The 22,009-nt window shown below is 38.2% G+C and overlaps 1 protein-coding gene across 1 annotated transcript; it reads right to left on the bottom strand.

Moving 5' to 3' along the window:
- Positions 1–1,761: 1,761 nt before the first annotated feature.
- Positions 1,762–16,688, bottom strand: GATM (glycine amidinotransferase). The gene is made up of 9 exons (XM_075100475.1): positions 16,545–16,688; positions 15,904–16,119; positions 10,201–10,396; positions 8,790–8,980; positions 7,348–7,485; positions 6,893–7,057; positions 4,964–5,027; positions 4,756–4,872; positions 1,762–2,816 (listed from the first exon to the last, which is right to left on the bottom strand). The coding sequence occupies exons 1-9, from the start codon at positions 16,611–16,613 to the stop codon at positions 2,704–2,706; spliced, it is 1,269 nt and encodes a 422-aa protein (XP_074956576.1). The 5' UTR covers positions 16,614–16,688; the 3' UTR covers positions 1,762–2,703.
- Positions 16,689–22,009: the final 5,321 nt, after the last annotated feature.

Raw genomic sequence — 22,009 nt, 5'->3', positions numbered from 1 at the left:
TCCTAGTTGGTACTTTTGTTTGGTTGGGTTGGTTATTGCAGCATCCTAAAATGAACTGAAAAAAAGAATCAGTGAGACAGGCCTGCTGTAAAGACAGCTTTGTGCCAGCATTAGGGCTTATGCATTTGTCATCAAGCAATAATTACTACGCTTTCTTTAAAACCGTAACAAAACACCTAAGTGTTGAGTAGATTCAAAGAGTACATGGTTCTGTGGAAGTGCATCACATGCCTAAAAAGAAGCAGCCCACAATCAACAGAGCCTGGGAATCAGAGAGGTGAGAATCCATACAAAACAGAAAAGGCCAAAAAAGAATTCTAGCATTTTTCCCCTCAAACTGAAAAAAGTGAATTTAACACAAAAGGTGAATTACAGCTTGTGTTGGATTTTTTGACATTTGCTTTTGCATTTCTCTCGGATGGATATAAACAACTACCCAAGGTTCTTTATAATTTTTCAGTCATGTTCACCATTGGATACCCACGCCTTAATCCAATACTAGTGATCAGAATAGCATGCAAATGGCGGTAACAGAAAAACTTCAGAGTTCAAGAATTTACTGGGAGCTAAACTTGAGGTATTAGTCTAACGCTGAAGCTAAATGTGTCTTGAGCATTTCCGCATGATGTAAAAATCTCCAGTCTATGCTATTTTTGAAAGAACTACATTATCAGAATAAACAGGCAGACATCCCCACCAATCCTTCCGTTCCTATTGCTCTGAAGAACAAGAAAGAAATGATCACATCAGAACAGACAGTGGCATTTTTTCCAGAGAAAGGGAACATTAAGGTCATGACACATATAGTACTTTGATCATTGGGGGTCAATCATGTTCATTTAGGGGGAAAAAAAAGAAATTGCGATGGTCTTATACCACAATTGCTTCAGAAGAGTACACTGAGATGAAGTCAGAGCATTAGAAATGTTCATATACAGCACTACTACCCTGTCAAGTAGGGGTCATGTATAACACAATATAGTCTCCTTGATCCTGGAGGTATCAGGCGTGCACATGTCCTGCTGCTAATCTACATCTGTCCAGAGTTTTTAATGGTTGCAGCTGTACCTTGTGATTACTTATGCCAAGCACAAACACAAAGACATCATTTCAGCACTACAACATGCAGAACAATGGGAAAGATGACCTGCAGTACATGTTCCTCTACCCAGCTGTCCAGCTCCATTTCAATATTGGAAAGCAAAGCTTGGTTACAGGAAGACACTATGAATTTCCATTGGCTAAAGAGCTTGATTTTAAAGGGAAAAGAGGGACCATCTCTACATGGTCAAGTGGTGGAAGCTGTCTCGTTAGCTCTTCCAGTCTGGCATATCTTAAAGCATTCTAGATTGTTGACACATAACCTGCTTAGTCCGATGTAACACTGGGTAAAATATGACCATATGGCTTATAGTGTGATGCTAGTTTATATATGAGCATGTTATGCCTGACATCTGATTTGCAAGACCTTTTCTGTCAAGGTGCACTGTATTGTCTGACTTAGTAGATTCTTCCACACTCTGGTAAGAAACATCTATTAGTGTTACTTTCCCCACCAGTCATACTTCTGTGCAAAACAGAAGCAGAAACATACTATATGAACAACATAGTACACAGGTTTCCTGCATTATACAAGTGCCTAAGTTATTACATGCTTTACAGAAAAAAAGATCCATCTATATTCTGTATCTCCATCTGTATTATAAAAACATGTACCCAACCAGATGTATTGTGCTTACTTGTTTTCAGAAGGACAACAAATTGAGAATGCAAAAAACTTTATTAGCATAAAAGTACATATTCAGTAACCAATACTCAAATTCCTTCACAGCATTTGTCATGTTTGATACATCTTTCTGTATCTGCAACAGTTGGAGGAAGAAGGGGTTGTAAGATGTCAGAGGTTTAGGGTTGGAGGGGGATTGTTGGTGGGTTTTTTTTGTTTTGTGCCTTTTTTCTAAGTTATGTAAACAATTCACAGTGAAACCTGTACAAGCAGAATATTAGCTATCGTTTGTACACTTAAGAGTTAAATAAAAATTAATTTCAGCGCTACAAAAAGCAATATAAAAAAAGAACTCAGATGTATGACAAATGCATCAGAAGAAAATGTAGAAGGACATGGGAAACGTAAGTGAACATGTTTTAAAAGTTAGATCATACTGGAAATTCTCTGTAAATATCTGTATGGCTCAACATGAAAAACATTACAAAATTACTTAGTTCCATAAGAGATCTGCACAGTTGCATCTATTTTAACTTCATTAAACATGAATATATTAGAACAATAGACTGATTAAAAGGCATAAGAAAACTTTACTCAAGTTTAACATTTCAAGCTGCCTATTTGATAGAGTAACTAGACAGAGGTAGATGTCCAATATTAGTGGCCAAGCTATCTAGCAAGACCCTTTAGCTATCTTGTCAAGTTTTTACATTCAAAGCCAATGTGAAATGGCTTCACAGATGAAGGATGTCTTTCAAAAAGCCAGCCAGAAAACCTGTATTGCTGATGGGCGTAGTTTCAATTATACTGCTGAAAGCCAAGGGTATATAACAATAAATCATTTACGGGACGATTGTAAGGACATCGCTGATCAAGCACTAGAGCTCATGAAGTCATTTTAACAAAAGTGAAATTAATTTATTAATTTCCTATGCTTATTTTGGAAGCTGAGCCATTGCTGCCTATCTGGCTCGTAACTAGTCAAAATAAGACTGCAGGGTACCACGGCGGCGGATATCACATGTCCAGCAATGGAAACCACCTCCCAATGAATTGGCATGGCGAATATTCACTTTAATTGTAGAAATGCCTGCAAGAAACATACATCACATACTTCAAAATTAAAATATCAAATTCATGTGGTAAGCTTTGATCAGAACATTAGATAATGCTTTATCAGATCATATGCCTAGATGCAAGTACGGGAAGTATTTCTTACTCATTTGTTAAGGATTTCTTTTCCCAAATTCTAAGCAGAGAACAAGCTAGGAGCATAGCTGGCTTGTTTATTCCAGCAATACCCTCAGGAACATATAGTGCCTGGAGCACAGCTGGTGTTTGATGTGTTATGATGTGCCGGTAATAAAAATTCCATTTTTGCAGTATGTGAATAATTAGTTGAAATTCTGCTACAATATATGACCAGGGCACATTTACATAAATCTGTGTGGGCATTTATGGTTCAGACACTAAATGTGCTCTTTCAAGTGCCTTTCAAGAAAAGCAGCATTCAAAGTAGAGAGCTCTGAGTCCCTCTTTCTCTGAAAGAGGCCATTACACTTACTACCTAGGATAAGCCCCCTCCCACTTCTTTTCAGCTCTGATGTTTCAGCTGTGGCTCAGCTTATACAAAGTCCTGACAGATAGATGCAGATCAGAAGACTTTTCTGTTATGAAGTTTGCCTTTTTGCTTCTTCATACTTTCAGGAGCAGCTCAGTAGAATTTATCATCTAGGTCAGCAATAGTTTTGTTCCCAGTAGACCCATCCCAATCCTAGGAACTTACTGACTACGGGAGTTTATTTAGAACTTATACAGACTGTGAAGTTTAAGTGTGAAAGATATGTCATCATTAGCATTAATGGCATCATTTTTAAAGTACTTTCAAACATTTATAAATCCTTATCTCCTTGGTCACGGAGAGAATTAAAACCTAGGATTGAAAAGCCAAGTGACTCACATTTAAAAGCAGATTAAAGCATTAGATTGCATGATTCTCACCTGCAATAGGTCTCAGGTCTGAGAGAAACTTCAGTAAGTACACTCACATCCATGGTACCAACCCTTCTTCTAAGTTCACAGTCACTATCTTCCACTTTTGGATCATTATCTCCTTCCCACCATTTTTTCCCTTTAAAGGAGTCTTTTGCTATTGGGGAGTATTATCTTTTACTCGGCAATACAATGATCCCTCACTTCCCTTGACTTCTCATCTACCTACCAGTCTCCTTTCTACGCTGTCAACTTTTGCATCACCATGTACTTATCTTGCATCATTAGTCAGCTGGCTGTAGCACCAACCAATCTGGCTGCCCTCCTCCTAACCGACTAGGAGCCACAAGTAGATCTATCTACATCCTTCCCTCCTGGTGTGATGGAATCTGTTGGATTAACTGTATGAGTTCAGATTTTTAAGTCTATATTATTTGTCCTTGGAGTTAGCTGTGCATAAGATGACTTTCAGATTTTATATTCAGTCACAGTTCTCCTGCTCCTGCATATCTAAAGGAATTCCACCCTATCAAGAGGTTACATCTCACAGGACTGAGATTCTCCATAAATGAGCAGAAATACCTGGGTTAAGTGCTCTTGATTTGACAGTTTAAAATACAATGAGTTTGAAACTAGAAAAATCTGAAAGCATTTTGGCAATGAGGGATAGCCAGCTCTACATCACTTAGCACACTCAACCTCTCCAAGACAGATTTTGACCTCCAAACTGAGCAGACAGTTTTACATAAAAAAAAGCAGCTCATTCAAAAGCATGCTAGCAATAACTTTAATTGCTACTCAGGCCTTTATTTGCTGCAAGCTGTAGGGGGCACAAGATGTAAGAACCCCATATTCATATAACTGAAATATTCAGGAGAGAAATCACTGAATGATTCTTACTTGCTAATCCAATTGTTTGAGTACCTTTACCAGTGCTGGCTGCTTTGACTACTTTAAGTGAAACCTCCATTCACCCTGATGTGTATAGCTGGTATCAAGATAATTTTAAGTATATGTTGAAATGTGTTAGGACATACCCAGATTTTCAAACATCTTCTGAATTGATGTCTCATTGGCATCCACCATCACACGTTTCTCATCCAGCATTAGGACATTCATGGAGAGCCATTTAGAAGACATCCACAGTGGGTGATCTAAACACATGAGAATGAACCTTCTACTATACCAATGTCGCCCCATGTAAGAATACTCTTGGAATTCTTAAAAAAGAAAGAGTGAGTATACCATCTGGGATGAGTGGCACTGGCGGGTGAATCACAGTCCAGCCTGCTTTCTTGAAGAGCTCGATCTGAAAGAGCAATTTAATGATATTCTAAACAGGGTTCTTAAAGTATTAGGTTCTCCAACCTACACATTTTATCAGGCTATTTCAATATATATGACGTTCCCTTCCCTCCATTCACTACTCTTGCCCTCATTCAAGTTCCATCTACAAACCCAGTTTTCATACAAGCATTTTTTGAAAGCCTTTTCAAATTTGCATACCACTAGCATTTCTTTCTACTGCTTTTATATATACTAAGATATATTAAAGACAAGAGGTAACATGCAGTTTAGAGCCTGTGTAGTAAAGATATTAGTAACAGTGCAAAAGTATTAAATTCTTTATCTTTGGTATTATTTCTTCCTATATGACTGCAAAAGCCATTGATATGAAATACACTGCCATTTATAGAAATAAAACCACCAAAAACACCACATAAAATTAAGTTTGCATCATGCTTCATAAGAAACTTAATGTGCAGTTTATTTAACAAAGGGAACAAAATAAAAGCATCCTAGGGAATAATTTGTGCCTCAGAATCACACAATTAAGTTTAAAATAAATTTGGATACAGAGAACTGACTTTTCAAATAGTCTGAATACTTGGAAGAGCTCTTTTTTCAAGTGTTACCACGAGGTGGAGCTCCGATCCTGAAAACTCAATAACCAGCCTGGCCTGCCAGGATTTTAAAGAAAAGCCCCCCTTCACCCACAACTCCCCGTACATTTCCTGGTCATCCAGAACTGCCAAATCAGTTTTTATGAAAGAAAGCTGCATCTGTCTTTTTATCTACACAGACAGCAGTTTTCCATGAAAACAGTCCCAGCACATGGGTTTAAACGCAAGACCAAGACCCTCCTCTTGCAAGCAAGATTATGAAAAACGGGGAAGGAAAAGGAGAGCAAAAGACTACGTATATTTTTAAAAAAATATATATGCATAATGGATAGTACAAAGGCAGTAATTCAATGGGATTATTTGCATTGAAGCCAATTGCTGCAAAGAGACTAATATTCCTTCTAAGAGCTATGCTGTGCACATGGTTCCATCATCTCTGCCGCGTACAGGTCTATCTCACTGATTAAGTTACCAGCTCAGTTATTCCCATGCGGTTGTACAGCTCCCAAAGTCACGGGGATCCTCACAAAAATCCTCAAACACTGAAAGTACAGGTAACATGCCTGTGAAAGTGATGAACTCTTACTCTCTGGAGGGCTTTCTGCTCCAGTTGTACTGTTTAGCAATATTAGCTTTTTCTTAGAGTGAGGTAGTAGGCTTTACCTACTGAACAATGTTTCCCCTCCTTCCTACTCTTCAAAAAGTATTTTTCACACAGTTATTCAGAGCTGACTACCTAAGCAATTAATAGCCTCCTGCTATTGGTATGGTTAACAATACCAAAGGAGAGGTGTCCACAATAAGAATAAAAAAGGGGATTACTCATCTGAACAGCAGAAAACCCTCAATTTCTCCTTGGATACAATTAGTATACTTAAGTAGTTGAAGTGTTCAGAGAAGTAGTATATCCTATGTACTTGCTTTGATGCTACATTATTACAAAACAGATCACTTCCATCACATTTAAACAATGCACATAGGAAGAAACACACAACTCATCTGCCTAGTCTCACAATGAGAAAGCACGAAGAGCAGTAGCAGAAAACTGAGGGATAACAACCGTCATTGTACTGCCAACAAAGTTCTAGAGTCAAGGTGCAAATATATCTATAAGTTCCTGAACAGCTGCCTGAGTGCTATTTAAATTCAATAATTTAATATGATTCAAGCGCATACAAAAAACTTGTGGATTAGCAATTATCCAGCAAGGACCTAATCCAGTTGAGTAATTTTTAAACACAAAACACCCTCTCTTCTGCTACACTCTTACCTGATGGCAGGGACGGTCTGGGTTAGAAAGCACAAGATCAGGTCCAATGATATTAAAAGTGGCATCAATGTGCATAGGGTTAGGATCCTTAAAGGATATTATATGCACTCTATAGTCTGGTGCAAGATGTCGCCTCATCCATTCAATGCCCATGTAATTTGTAACCTGAAAACAGGACAAAATAAGTTACACTAGGCTGGAATATAAACTGCATCCAAGCTTAGTTTATCTGAGGTTTTATTTAAATTTTTAAAGCCACAATAATAGAAGTTTGTGCCTCTAGCTAGCCTTTTAGCTGTAAGACACTCTTATCCTGTATATCAGATATTCTACGAAAAGCAGCTTCTTTCGTCAGCACTATGATCTTAATGCTGTTCAGGAATTTAAAAAGACATAAATACAAGTAACAATCATTAAGATAGATACCAAAGCTGTTGGAAGAAACCTTTGTTTACCTGGCTCCTTTGTACAAAGATATCTCTGCCAGCTCTAATGAAGTCAGCAGCATCAAAGCATGGTTCAAATTCAGTAGTTACAAATTTCCCCTGAGCAGCCAGTTTATGCCTGTCTTCAACAGAGCAGATTGGATAATCCTAGTTATAGAAAAACAAATATCCACCTTAGGCTGGAGTTGATAAGGCAAAGTCTTCAAACTATTTGCTGCTGAAGAGTATTTTGAAATTAAGAAAATATGTTTATATTGATAGCTAATCTGTTCCTTGGAAGTGGTTTGGTTTACTTGTTACTAGAATAAAAAAGAAAGCATAAATGTGGAAGGTTGAGTAAAAGGTTTTAAGTACATTCAAGAATAGATGATAAAAGGTAATAGTTATACAAAGGAGTTAATTGCTCTTGAGAGCCACTGCCTCCCTAATATTCTGGCTTTTGGATCAAAAGTATTCATTACCAGTGGAGTTTAACTATGAGTCCAACAAATCACTGCAGTGACAGAAATACTGGTATGCAAGCTTTTTCTGAACAAAGGTGGACTCCCTACTTTTCTCTCAGTTTAGAATTGAGAAGTACTTCAAGCTAGAAGGTAGATATTCAGGAATTTAAATAGATTTTAGAATGAAATAATGCAATTAAGAACAAATGAGGTACTAAAAAGCAACACACAAAAACTACTAGATAAGTAAGCATGCTTTACAACAGGGTCTGGAAGTTTTCCAATACTGACAGGTTACTCTAAGGTAATTTTGTTTAATAAAGTCTTCTTTGCATCATTTATAAGATGTCACTTTTCCCAGAAAGTTATAATCATTTCACATCCAGTTTTACTGCACTTATTGTAGATGCTCTTACCAAGGACCTAATGCATTTGAAGGCCTATAGGAAAACTACTGAAATTGTCAGAGCCAAAATTATAACAAAAGAAAAAAAAAACAGTATGAATTATTTGGAAGGCAAACACTCACAGTTTAGATCTTCCACTACTTCTTTTATGTAACTTTCGAAACACTAATCATCATGCAGAACAAGGATTATGAGGTTTTTTTCTGTGACAAAACAGATATTCCTTTCCACTTTCCTGATATGCTCAGGACATAGGGACATTCTCAGGGAATATAAATTCTTTAAGGTAATCTTTGTGATGTCTTTCTAGCATTCCTTCCTCTTCAGTAATGCTAAGTTACAGCCAGTAATCAAAACAATTCAAGCAGACTTGAATTCAATAGGGACAACTTCCTGTTTCTTATTTCCTAATTGCACACACTCAGTTTCACCTAGAAAGGCTACAGAATATTTGCATACATCAGAGAAACCACAAATTTCCAGAGTTGTTTTGTTCCCCCCATCCTACCCCAATTTTTTGAGACGTAGATATCAGGTTGAAACTGTCAACAAAATTCTTTATAACCAGAACCGAAGTTCTGAAGCAAAATGAGAGCAATACCTGATCATAGAGTTCATCTGCCATTGTAGGTTTGGGGGCAGTTGTCCACTTAGCACCACGGTTGAAATAATCTTTGATTATTCGTCTATACGCTCTGTACTCAAAGAACCGAGCACGCCAAGCCATAGGTGCTTCAATAATTTCATTTCCCACCACCAACAGAATGTCTCTTGGCATGGCAGCATACATACCTGAAAGGAAAAAGGCCATTAACCTATGAGACAAATATGCTTTTCTCAGCTCTTTCAGCTTATTCACTTTTCACCCTCCTTTTTACCATTACTTCTATCCAAAAGACTGACAAAAAGCATATTTACAAAGTCAGGAAACCAGCTCATAGTCCTTATATTCTTCAGCAAATTTTCAAAGTGACTTTTTTTATTCAAAATACATGCAACATTTTGCTACAAAGCCTCACTCATAACAAGTCCACAGCTAGATGAGAGACATCCACAATCTATGAGCCTCCACGTCATAATTTGATTAATGGACATTAACTAGATAAATCCTTATGAATAACTCAGATGACTTCAAACAGTGATAACAGGTAGCAAGTTTTCCAGGTGAACCTCATTTCTTTATATGCCATCCTTTTAAAAAGTAATAGTGCAGAAGAGGAATTTGGTGGAACACAGAACTAGTACAGGAAGCAGCCCCGTTACACTTTTCATTATCATTACCTGTTCCCTAATGATTTTGAAATCCACTAGAACAACTCAATAACACATTTGACATGAAAGGAGCCTGGAGACTATGCTTGATGCAAAGCTGAGTGTGAGCCAGTGTGCTCTCAGTGCAAATAACCAAAGCCACATAGTGCTATACAAGGAGGAATGTGGCCAGTAGGTAAAGAGACATTCAAATTTCCTTGACACTAGTGAGGATCCTCCTGGAAAACTGTTTCTAGTTTTGGCCTCCATAGTTTAAGATGGACCCAACTCTAGGGTCCAACAAAGGGCTATCAAGACAGGGGAGCCTTACAGCACGTGACCTGGGAGGAGAAGGGAAGAAACCTCAGCTTATTTCATGTGGCAAGTAGGGGACAAAGCAGTAACAGCCTACAGCTACTTTCTGAGCCATTAAACATGACAGATGAACGCTTCTTGGTAGTGGCAGTGACAACATAGCAAGGGAATCTGGCAACAGATGCTGCTGTCGGAATTTCAGGTTAGGTATTAGGAAAACATCTTTCACTAGGAAGTCCATGCAGCACTGAAACAGGTCAGCAAACCAGGTGGCAGAATCTCCATCCCTGGAGATTTTCCAAATTATAGCTACACAAAGCTATTACTGACCTCATCTAGCACTGGCAATAATCCAGCTCCAAGCAAGGAGGTAGATTATATGACATCCAAAATGTCTCAGACAAGAGCTAAACAGACAAGGCCTTCCACAACAGAAGAACATTTACCTGTAGACTGAAAATCAGGTGTTTTATACTTCACAGACCAGTCAATTGGATCAGGCCTCTTGACAATTACACCTTCTTTTCTCAAAATATTGCACATCTCTTCAATTTCAGCAATCGCTTTTTTTAAATGGTCTTTGGGGAAGCTCTGGCCTCCATATTTCTGATAAAATCCCCAATACTTTTCGTATGTGTTGGCCTAAAACAAAAGGACAGGTAAGTGACAAAGAATAAGCATCAGTTATTTTAGTAGAGTGAAATAGATACATCAGACAATTCTTAATGGTCAAAGTTTCTTCTCCTTCTTTCACTGACCTCCCATTGCTTTGTGTTATGACTGTAGCATGTTGTAGTGTGCCTTATATTTGAATCTGTAATGTTTTGAACAGTTGCTAAGAATTGTTAATGTCCTGCTGATTCTTCTAAAATAAAGGTGGAGGGGAGGAGGAAAAAAAAAAAAAGCGAGAAGCTTCAATACTTCAGATAATGCTCAATTATTCCTGGTTGAGAATCCCTGTCCTGGTAGCACTCTGCTGCCTTTCAAGGCTTCACTCAGATGTTTTATGATATGCATGTGTCCAGTCATTAAACTTACATAAGTGGAGGTGTTAGACTAGTTGTGAATGGCTGATGTCTTCACAAACACTTACATACAGTAACAAAGTTAAGTTTCAGCTGTATGTGCTAAGCAGATAGCTTCAGTACTGCTGATGGACTGTACATGTGGCATGATGCCCAAGAAAAAAAAGTCCTCCAAGGAAAAGCAGGAAAAAAAGAAGGGAAAGTCATTCTGGAATGTGGACAAGTACACATTTCATTCCCACCTGCAAGTTTAGTTTGACTTTTAGACGTGATTGTCAGGATATTTCCTTTCCTCATATTCTTGGATATATATGGATCAGTAGCTTATATTACTTGTTTCTACTGATGGAAATACTATTATAAATAATGTAATAAATTTTTCTAGAAGTCTCTTCCCCTCTTTAGCCATAGCCCTACAGAAAGTCTCTTTATTTATCAAATCACAGATGAAAACCAAGAGACTACATTACATTTCAGATAGTATTTAGTGGCTAGTATTGCAAAGTGCCCATGAAAAATTTGGTCCTTATTACACTAGACCTGTACAAACACACCAAACCCTCTAACTCTGCTATTTAATAAGGCTAGCAGACATGTTTTTAAATGAAAACAACTTTGAGCTCATCTCCAAAATGCATACATCTGTAGTCACCTTGTTAAAACCTCACCACTGTCACAGTGGTGACATCAGGAATTCTAAAGCCATCCCAAGTACAGGTAACATGCTTTGCTGGCTAGAAGGGGCCATACTTCAGGTACAGCAGCAGTCTAGAAAATGAAAGAGATACTAAATTCACCTGTTAGAGCTGGATCAAAACAAGTACATTTACAGGCCTAAATCCTCTGCTCCTGAAATCATATGATAGTTTTTAATTTGAGAAGACTAATTCAGAATAATGTCCTAGTTCTCATGGTTAAGAAAATCCAGCTATATAATCAAAACAAATTATGCTGCTTCAGTTCAGTATATCTTTGAAAGTACTTTGTTCAGATTTATTAGCTGTGAAACCAGTGGTTTTTATGGTTCTTTGCTAACACTAACATGACAGAGGAACAAGTGCATATGGAGCCCTTCTGGAATGATAGCAGAAGGGGTCAGGAACAGGTGAGCCAGTGGTCAGGCCTTCCTCCTACCAAACAGTCCTGCTTATTCAGGCAGCGTGAGTGACAGCAATGGGATGCAGGAGAACCTGCCCTCCCAAATGTGAGGTTACCTCCTCACGCTGCAGTCCTGACTACCTTCCAGAAAACAATGTTCTGGACAAAAAAAAATGCAATGATGTTCCTTTTGTGCTAGTACCATCAGTGAGCCCTGAGCAGGCCAGGCCATTCATCTGAAGGCACACCTGATCTCCTTCAACAATCCAGGCTGTCCACTGTATTCTCTACTATTTCAGGATTTTTGCCCTCATGCTAGAGAGGTAAGAGAAAATTCAACCTTTTAGACATCCTTAACATTTATATTAAAGGGCCCAGGCAAAGATCACAGCATAGCCATCTGCTCCTCCAGTACTGAAGGTTCTTCCCATCCTTCCTGAAGGAATTTATTTTTTTTCTCTGAGCAAGACCTTACCAAGAAGGTAATTTGATCACCTCAGACTTGCCAGCTGTTCAGAAGTCACATGCAGATCATATGAAGTGCCTAGCATTCCTATGGAAACCTTCTTCTGCTAATGAGACAAACTCGTCCTAAGGAGTAAAGCTAGTTATTTTCAGGGCCACCCACAATGTATTTGAACATCATTAATTCCTAAGAGGTGAGGCTCCCCTCTTCACCAAGTGTCCTCTGGTACTGCTCTTTTTCAAACATGAGAAATTACACCTGTGTTGCACTAACATGGCATAACCTTAAAGTTAAGACAGGGTTGACACCATAACACCACTCATATTCCCTACCCTCTGAATAACTGGTAAGAGGGTCTATGACTGGGACATGTATTTCATACCAATTCAGGGTTGAGATTTCAGGCCCCTTTGATCACATAGATACAACTCATTTCAGACTATGTTCAAAAAGTACCATGGCCAGGACACAGAAAAGAGCTTTAAATAATCTCCTCAATGCACCTTATAACCTACTGTCTGAGAGTACCTGAGAAACCATAGCAGCATTTAAGAAAAACCCTTTTCAGAAATAAATTTAAGAGTGTGCTGTAAGAAAAAGATGGTCTTTAAGAAACAGAAAAATTACACCCTATAGTTACTATATCTTTTAACATTTGTTGTGGAAAATAATTAACTGTCAACGTTAACACTCTCAAGATGTACCTTAAAGCTAGTATTGACAGTTATTAAATTTAGAACATTGAAACATAAATTCAGATCAAAATGCATTTTGCCTAATTCAGTAGTAAACATCCCCCTCCCAGCTTCTCATTCAAGATATAATATGTGGTAATAATACTTCTTTACCACAAATGCATTATTATTCACAAAATATACTGAAAAACAGAGCACAAAGCTATAAAGCTCAACTGTTTGACCAAGTGCCAACTGCTTCAGAAGAATACATCTGAACTGTGAGATTTTTGACCAAAGTGCCAGTTCAAAAAAGTACATTTTCCTAATTAATGTAGTTGTTAGCCTCCTAGTTAGGATTTCTCATGTTTCCCAATAGTGTATGTACCTCTACATAACCTATACAGCCCATTTCAAGCTCCCAAAAGGATATGTAACAAAATGTCAGCTCATTAATATTAATCAGATATGTAGGGCTTCCTATTCAATTCATTCCTTCCTCCTTCTTATACCAAGCACATCATTCCTACATCACAGCAAAAACATTTGCATATATCGAAACCACGCCTCAAAGTATCAGAAAGTGCTGAATCCAGCCATACTTCCAGCACTTAATATTTTGTAAACAAACATTCATACAATCTTAAAACACAGCTTAGGAGTACCTCAAAGCAAGTATTCACCAAAACTGTTGTACTTTGAGATGTGGGGTTTTTTTTAAAGCATCTCAGGTCCACAGCCTCAATTTTTTGTTGCACAACTCAAATTCATTAGCTTTAAACTGCGGTTTTTATAACCAATGACCCTCATTCATACTTGGCTGATGGCATGTGATACACATCAACTCTTAAGTAGCAATACTTAAAGGGACAGCAGCAGGGATTTGTGGCTGTTGTATGACACTGGAGCAACACACACACACCCCCCTTACATTTCAGCCTCATAGCAGAGATCTGAACAATAAGTGAATCTATTATTATCTTTCAGTATTGGCAAGGTAGGATTTGGACTACTGTTTAGATTATTCAGCGTCACTCCTAGGTAAAGCTACTGTTGCAGTTTCTACAGCACAATTTAAGCAAAAGCAGAGAAAACTAGAGGAAACTACAACTCAGCTGGTATGTTCTATTACTATTACCTGTTGTGGTCAATGTATTATTTAGACTTGGCAGTTTACATAAAGCAAAGCTAAAGCTTGCTTTAACCCTGAGATGTAAGTATTTGAATTGCAGAGGTGATCCTATACTTTGACATTCCTCATTGAGCTTCTGATATTGCATGTAATAGAAAGTGAAGTTCTGACTTCATTTGATTAGTTATGGCTTAATAGGCACTAGAACCAGTCTAGCTGTATAGCATGTCACACTTCAAGTTGGACATTTGAAAGAGTATTTTTTCTGACATTAAAGCAAGCCCTTGACCACTGCTTGAGAACAGAATTTTGCCTCATTTAATGTTACAAAGAAACAAAGTTAAGTTCTTCCCCCCCCCCCTTACTCTTCCTCTACATTCGTTATGGCAGTTTTAAGTACATAAATGCACATGCATACACTCATATATTAGAAATACCAATCATAATTAGCTTTTTCTGAAGCTGCTAGAATATCTGGAGTGTCTGAAACAGGATTCCAGAGCTTGGTAACTGAGCTTCAGCTTTCAAGGCGTAAATACAAGTCATAATGAAGTCAGTGGCAAAGTTTTCATTGTGCTCGCTGGGGCCAAGATACCGTCTCAAATGTCCCAATATAATTCAAATGATTTCTATCTGGGGACTAGGACTCCCACACTGCAGTAATTCATTCACACTCCTCCAAACAGTTTTGCCCAGAACCACAGCACAGATTCTAAAGAAAAGTATACAAATGTTAAAGCGGCTGGGGGAAAAGTAGTCTTCTCCACAAGTATATCCTAAACTTCCTTTAAACTACCATTTACAACACTTTAAACATATTTTCAGTATCTTTGTTTGATATTCCTTCAATGTCAGATCAAAAGAATTCCTGTTCTTTTTTTTAACTCTGAGGTCTTCTCATCAACTTTGTTAAGATATCCTTTAAAATTTTACTAAGGTCTCTTCAGCAGAAGTAGTGTCCCAGCTCCTTTTGCTGTAATAGCCACAGATTACATGCTGCCTTGGAGGCAATACCATACTGGGACACTGGAAGAGAACAATTCAAGATCATCCCCACAAATGCAGGTAACAAAACATACTTAGCAACTTTAAAGTCCAGGTAAAGTACACAGTAAAAATCTGGAGCAAGACTGTTGTTTGAGTGTTCCTGTTCTAAACCACATTTCAGAGAACAAAGAAATGTGAATTCATTTAGGTTGCTGTTGTAGTTTTAGGCACAGAAAAACTCTGAAAAACAGGAGTACATATTTCCTTACAATACTTACTGTAGCATGTACCAGTTCCAGTGAGCTATTTAACAGCCATTTAAACAGAATGGTCCTGCTTGTCTACAGCTACAGAACTCAATCTTTCTCAGACTATTAAGTAGAAAACTACACTTTCTTTTCAAGTAGTAACCCAACTTAGTTTTGAGCCCAATGAAACTTTCATCAGTCCTACCAACTATCTCAAATGCTCAAGTGCGTCCTTTGATAGCATCAGGGCTGCATTAGTAGAGCAGATTGTGCATGTTAGAGATTCTCTCTACTACTGACTTATGTTAAAACAGCTAATTCAACTGAAAGTGGGAAGAAAAAACATATCCCCCACCAACATAGCTATGCTGTAAAATTTCACAGATGTAAACAACTACTCTGAAAGAAAAATCCTCAAGAGTAAACACCACACATTGTGCACTGTAAAGCTTAAGCAAATTGTATATATAAAACCTGCATTACTTCATATTCAAGATTGGGGGTTTTTTAATTGTTTACCTTAACCTCCACAGAAAAAGGTGGGACACAAGCATTTTCAGCTCTTCCCACAATGACCTCTTCCAGTGGGTCCCATTCATTGTATGAGCAAACAGGACAGTCCTTAGGCACAGGGCTAGTAGCCTTGTCAGCAGCAGCACAGGAGTTCTGGGAAGCTGTAGCTGCCTGGGTGCTCCAGAAAGATCGCGGCACCCATCCTGTAAAGCCTCTTCCGAGCTTAAAATAAAAAATAAGAATGAAAATTATGTTTCCCTTACAAAAGGCAAAAAGCAATGGCTCATTCCACCCGTGCTTTACACTAATCCCAAAGCAATGTACATGATTTGGAGCATTAACAGAAACACATTGTTTGTTACAGCCATTCTAATTTATTTACAACCTACAAGATGCTTAAAGGACAATCCGCCGTTTAAAATACACTCAGTTTAGGAGAACAATGACATAGGAGCACAGCGTTGGCAGCGGCGGATGGAGTCACCGAACTCCGTGCTGCTGAACTGGGAGGGTGTCAGTCAAAGCAGCCTGTAGCCGTCCCGTGCCCGCTCACCACCGCTCGGAGAAAACCCGTACGCCTGCACCCGCCGGCGCATCCTCAACCCCAGCCCCTCCGAGCCCGGCGGCGGATCTGCCTTGGCACCAACCCGCGAGCCGAGGTAATGCGCCGCTTCAGCTCCCCGGCTCCCCCCGCGCAAGCACCGCACTCGCAGCATCTCTGCTGGCAGGACAGCACAGGACGGGACAGCTCTGCACCGCCTGCCCCCAGCGGCAGTGCCACAGCGCCCCGCGCCCGGCCCGCCGCCTTTATAGCGGCCCGCCACGCCCCCGGCCCCGCCCGCCCGGGCACGGCTGCTGCCGGGCGGCGGCGGGGCCCCGGTGGGGCTATGGCGGGACGGGCCCGCCTGGTGGCGCGGCGCGGCGCCCCCGCCCTCACGGTCCAGGGATCGATCGGCGGCGCCGGCAGCCGGGGTGAAAGGGCTAGTCGCCGGAGCTGCCGGATACACATTTGTGGGATTTCGTTCCCACAAATGGCTCTTCAGCAACAACTCGACCGTGAAGGTTTCCAGTCAGGTTTAAAATTCGTCTCTAAAAAGTGGACTGAAGTGCATCATTCTGTTGTTTTTACTCATCAGATATGCATGTTCTTCATTAAACCTGTAGGAGACATAAGAAATTCACTTTTACAAAGAATTCCAATAATTCATGTTAAGAATTCAGATTTTTAGAATACAATGTAAAGATTTTGGGATTCACCTAAAAATATTTTCATTCTTTAATTACTGAATATATCAAGAATATCCCAAATTCTTTAATTGCTGAATATTTCAAGAATATCCCAAACACTTTTAATTTCAAATTCTGGCTTGTCAAAATGCACATTGTGATATGATGAAAAGTAATCTTAAAATGAAAACATAAACCAATCAGCTCCTAGTAGGCCTATTCTTATTTTCCTCTGCAAAATCTCTCCATGATTACATCAATAGAAGTATCTTAAAAAATGCTTCTATCTCAACAGAACTGCAGTCTGTGAGAAATGTATTTGCTACCACCTCTTCTCATATTTAGCATGTCTCCCTTAGCCTGATACATTGTTCTGCAATGTTCTCAATTTTGCATATATGTTCACTTTTAAATAATTTTATTTTGCCTTACAAAAGTAACAACCACATATAGCAAAAATTAGTTTTGCCTGAGTTACTCTGTTTAAAGTTGTAAACACCTGCATCTTTCCTTCACCCTTATTATTTTTGGTTCTGCCTTTACCACCCATGCACTGCCTAGCATTTCTTCAGCCTTGTTTAATGCTCCTTCAGGCTTATGCTTCATTACCCAGAGCTAGTACAGTGGGCACGCCTGTGAACAGACGTGACATTTAACATTACTTCTACATGTAAAATCACACGTAGTGCTAGTGAACTCAGCAGACATCTCTATAGGAGGAAACAGGTAAACATCACTAGCATTAACATATATTAAAACATAAGCTACAGTCTTAGAATACAGCAGATCAGCTACAGTTTAGGACGCCTTAGGTAAACAAGTAAGCAAATTTTATTGTACAGGGTTATCATCTGGCAGTTTGCCTTTTTGGCACAGGTAAACACCACACACCTTTGTCAGAGAAATAGGACAGTGCAGGTTCTCTCTTCATGAATTTACATACTTCTCAGAGCAGTTAATTATATTAGTTGGTATGATATCAAGCATGCTTTTCCCTGTTTCATATGACTGCAGAACTTTTTCATAACTCACTCATCTTTCTTTGTTAGGACTCATTTGTAACACAATTGCCTCAAATGCTATTCTTGTATCGAAAAGGATACAAGGATATTCTTTTTAGTTTCAAAAAGGAATTTCCTTGATGCCACATAATTCCTAGTTACTAATTTTTGTCATCTATTTAAATTAAAAAAAAAAACCTCAAAACCTAAGTTTATGCCAGTTCTGCTCAAATGCTTATTATTTGATTCAGTTGATTTTGCTAAGGTCACTCTACTCACATTAACCTTCTAACAAATTAATGATTGGCTTGTGGCTAAATACAAAGGTCTTGCTTCTTTTTCTGCCCTTCTTGACTTATCAGCTAGTTTTGGACCTTTGGATCATTCTTTATCAACTCAGTTTACATAGTTTTTCTGACTCTGCACAATACTTCTTTTTCTACTTACTACATACGTTTGATGCTTTATGGGGTCCCTAAAATTGTCCTCACCATCATTACAATGAGCTTTGTGCTGAAAGCTCTACCATTCCTTTATTTTCCTGCTGGACTGCATTTTTTCTGCTCACATTCTTTTCAGTTAAAACATTCTTTCCTATATCTCAAAGGTCTGTTTCTTCATTTCTTAGTTGTAGTTCCCCATGGACATAAGCCAATCTTCATTTAAGTACAATCAAAGCAGAAATTCTTTCCTTTTCCTAACTGGCACATTCACGGTATGACCTTGAAACCTTTACTCATGGTAAATAAGCATTTTCCTTCCATCCTTGAGTACCAGTCATTTGACCCCCAGATTCCCCTCACATGGGCCTTAACACCAGCAAAGCACTAACCATCTAAATGCACTCTAGTGGTATCCCTATGCTTCTTTCATCACCTGACCATCTTCTGGGTCACTTGAAAAAAATCTCATTTGTCTCCTTAAAGCAGTCACTTATATTTCTCTGCTTACATCTTTCAATTCAGTAACACCCAATAGAGACTCCATACAGTTCACATTTATGGTGTATGGAAGTGTCATTCCTCACAGTTCCCTCTTTGGCATGAAAATGAGAGTCCTCTTGCTTTTTGTACACTACGTAGCTCTTTATATATTATTCTTCCTCTTCTGCAAGAAGGGCTTGATCTACCAATGTATGTTTTAACACAAACATAAATCATGGAGCATTACACCAGTAATGATTATTCAAATGTAAATAAAGTCAAATTCATTCATTCAAATACAAGAAAGTTATTTAAAACATGTGGTTGACTATGCAAGTGCTGAGCACTTTGGATCAAAAAAAATCTTATTATAAAGATCACGTTATTAATGTTATTACACACAATTGCTAGAATGATTACAACACCTTGAAAACTCAGCTCACTACTCAAAAGCTTTCCAATTATTTTCAAAATTGCTGATCTAGTAAAGATATTTTCTTCCACTACAAACCTCACCTCAGGATGGAATTTTAACTTTAAACAGGAACAGGAGCTTCACATTGCTATTGCTGAGATCTGGCCTATAACAATTAACCAGCAAGTTTTGTTTGGTTTTTTTCAATGGGGCTCTATGCATTTTTTTGTAATACTGTATCCATCATTTTTGAATGACACAAGGTGCCTTGCAGGCTTATATAAAACCATCTCGTTCTGATAACTAGGTAATCCATTTAAAGCAATGTGGTACCAGTTAACAAAGAACAATGTTCTGGCCCGACAGCACTAGTGAATAAGATATTAAGTAGTAAAATTTTAGTTTAAAACCACAGAATTAGAAAAAGCAACGGGAGACATGCCGTAGAGAGAAGTTACCCTTGGCAACAAGAAGTGAAGATCAAAGTATAAACTCAGCTACATTTCAGATATCTGCTCTCAGTCTCATGCATCTTTTCCTCTAACACATATCTGTTAGAGAAACGGAAGTCTCAAAGGATTATAGTACTGTTTAAATGTGAATTTCTATCTGCCCAGGACTTGAGATCCTGCCTGTCAGAGCAGACGTTGTTTAGATGTGTAATGTGGTATAGCAACATGCCTGAAGCACTTGAGGGACATGATGTTTAAGGCTAAGGAACAGCTTACCTTTTCTTACCAGTATTTCTGCTATGTTACTGATTGAAGCAATTTAGTATAAGACATCTGGTGTGAGCTGGTTTTAACATTTGCAGATATTCAACTTATCCTTACTTTACTTACAGAAACATAGTCTGTTTAACAATACAGTTGTGAGAGACTTCAGTTCCTTCTAGTGCCTTGTCAAGGATACTGCGTACTAAATTCCAACAGTCTACACCCACAAGAGGAAAATTTGACACAGCAAATCTTATCCGTTAGCAATCAGGAATATCATAGAATCCAGTACACTTCTTCGAAGGCAAGTTTCAAACTTCCTGAAGTTCAGAAGTCTGGACTGTTCCAGCTGGGAAGAAAAAATACACCTCAAAATATTAAAATTACTTTTTTTTCCTCCTTTAAGCTTGTAATTTTGTTGTCAACTCTGAACTCTAAAAACAGTCAAAATATTTTGTTACACATAATTAAAACAACTTCTTTAACATAATTTACTTCAACTCATGACCTACAGTAAGAGCTGAAACTCAACGTACTGTTTTCAAAGTCCTTTGAAAGAAATGTCAATTTCAATTAAATAAAATCTTGCTTTGTCATTCTCCACACTCAAAAGAAAGATGTAATTAGATTTAATCCCTTATCCACCCAAACAAGCTACATATATAAAATAGCAGGATATTCTTTCTCCCTAATCCCAGCTTCATCGAACCCAGTTTAATATTCAAACTTGCTGAAAAACTCCACACAGCTTCTGTCTATTTTATCTATTATAGTTATTAAAGGACAAATCCTGGAGTTCTCCCGAAATGTCAGTTCTGGGCACTTTTTGCAAGATTTCCTCTTCTTCCTGTCAGGACATCTTCACTGTGGCACTGTGACATTCTCAAGTGCCAATTTGTCCATCAGACCAAATGCAATCTGCTCCGATGGAGTTTTGACCACAGAATGAAATATTTATTCCTATGAGTACAAGAACCAAGTAAAACCAATTTCCTCACTTTTTGTGCAATTTGTATGGTAAATGATAAATCATAACCATAAATTGGATGGTATTTATCATAATCAGAGATCAGAATTTATAAGGAATTTCCATTATGTGGATATGCTGGTATATAATAGCTCTGCAACCTTTCTGCTAGTTGGGGCCCTTAAGGGGTCTTTTTATTCCTATCCAGCCACGGATAATCAAGAAACTTGTAGGAGCTCAATACCATTGAGACCCATGACCCTTTCTCAAACTTGTCTGAAAGTAGCCAACAGGTTCAAGTTACAGGGAGGGGAAGGAGAGAACAGACACAGACATATATGCACATACACAACCCACAGTCATATAATCTTATATTCTTAGGAAGCAGGACTAAAACCTTCCTTGTCTTTAAGAAATAAAAAGATGATAAAAAATTCTCCTGTTTGAAAGCCCATGACTTATGTTTTTTTTCTACATGAACCTCAGGCAGCAGTAGATCAAAATTTTGTAAGGTTGTTACACACAGATAACATTGCACAATGGTATGATTCAATTCTTAGTGTACTATTTTATTTATGCAAACATTGCTCTTCATATCTTTCTGTTAAAATGTCTTTAAAATGTCATTGCAAAATACAATCAAATGACATATACAATCAAAATACATTTCAACATATGTATTTCAAAAAAACAGATCAATATTAATATGTACTGCACTAAATTTAAAGCATGCATGATAATTTAGGAAATTATTTAACTCCTTTCTTTTGGGAACCAGGTAACTGGAATACTAGAAGGATGTAGACCAACACAGTTATGTATCGCCACTCAAAACAAGGCTCAGTAACTGAGCAAAGGAAACA

This window comes from Phalacrocorax aristotelis, chromosome 7, assembly GCF_949628215.1.
Source record: "Phalacrocorax aristotelis chromosome 7, bGulAri2.1, whole genome shotgun sequence".
NCBI lineage: Eukaryota > Metazoa > Chordata > Aves > Suliformes > Phalacrocoracidae > Phalacrocorax > Phalacrocorax aristotelis.
Note: the sequence above shows the minus strand (reverse complement) of the source record. Positions and strands in the feature narration are given on the sequence as shown.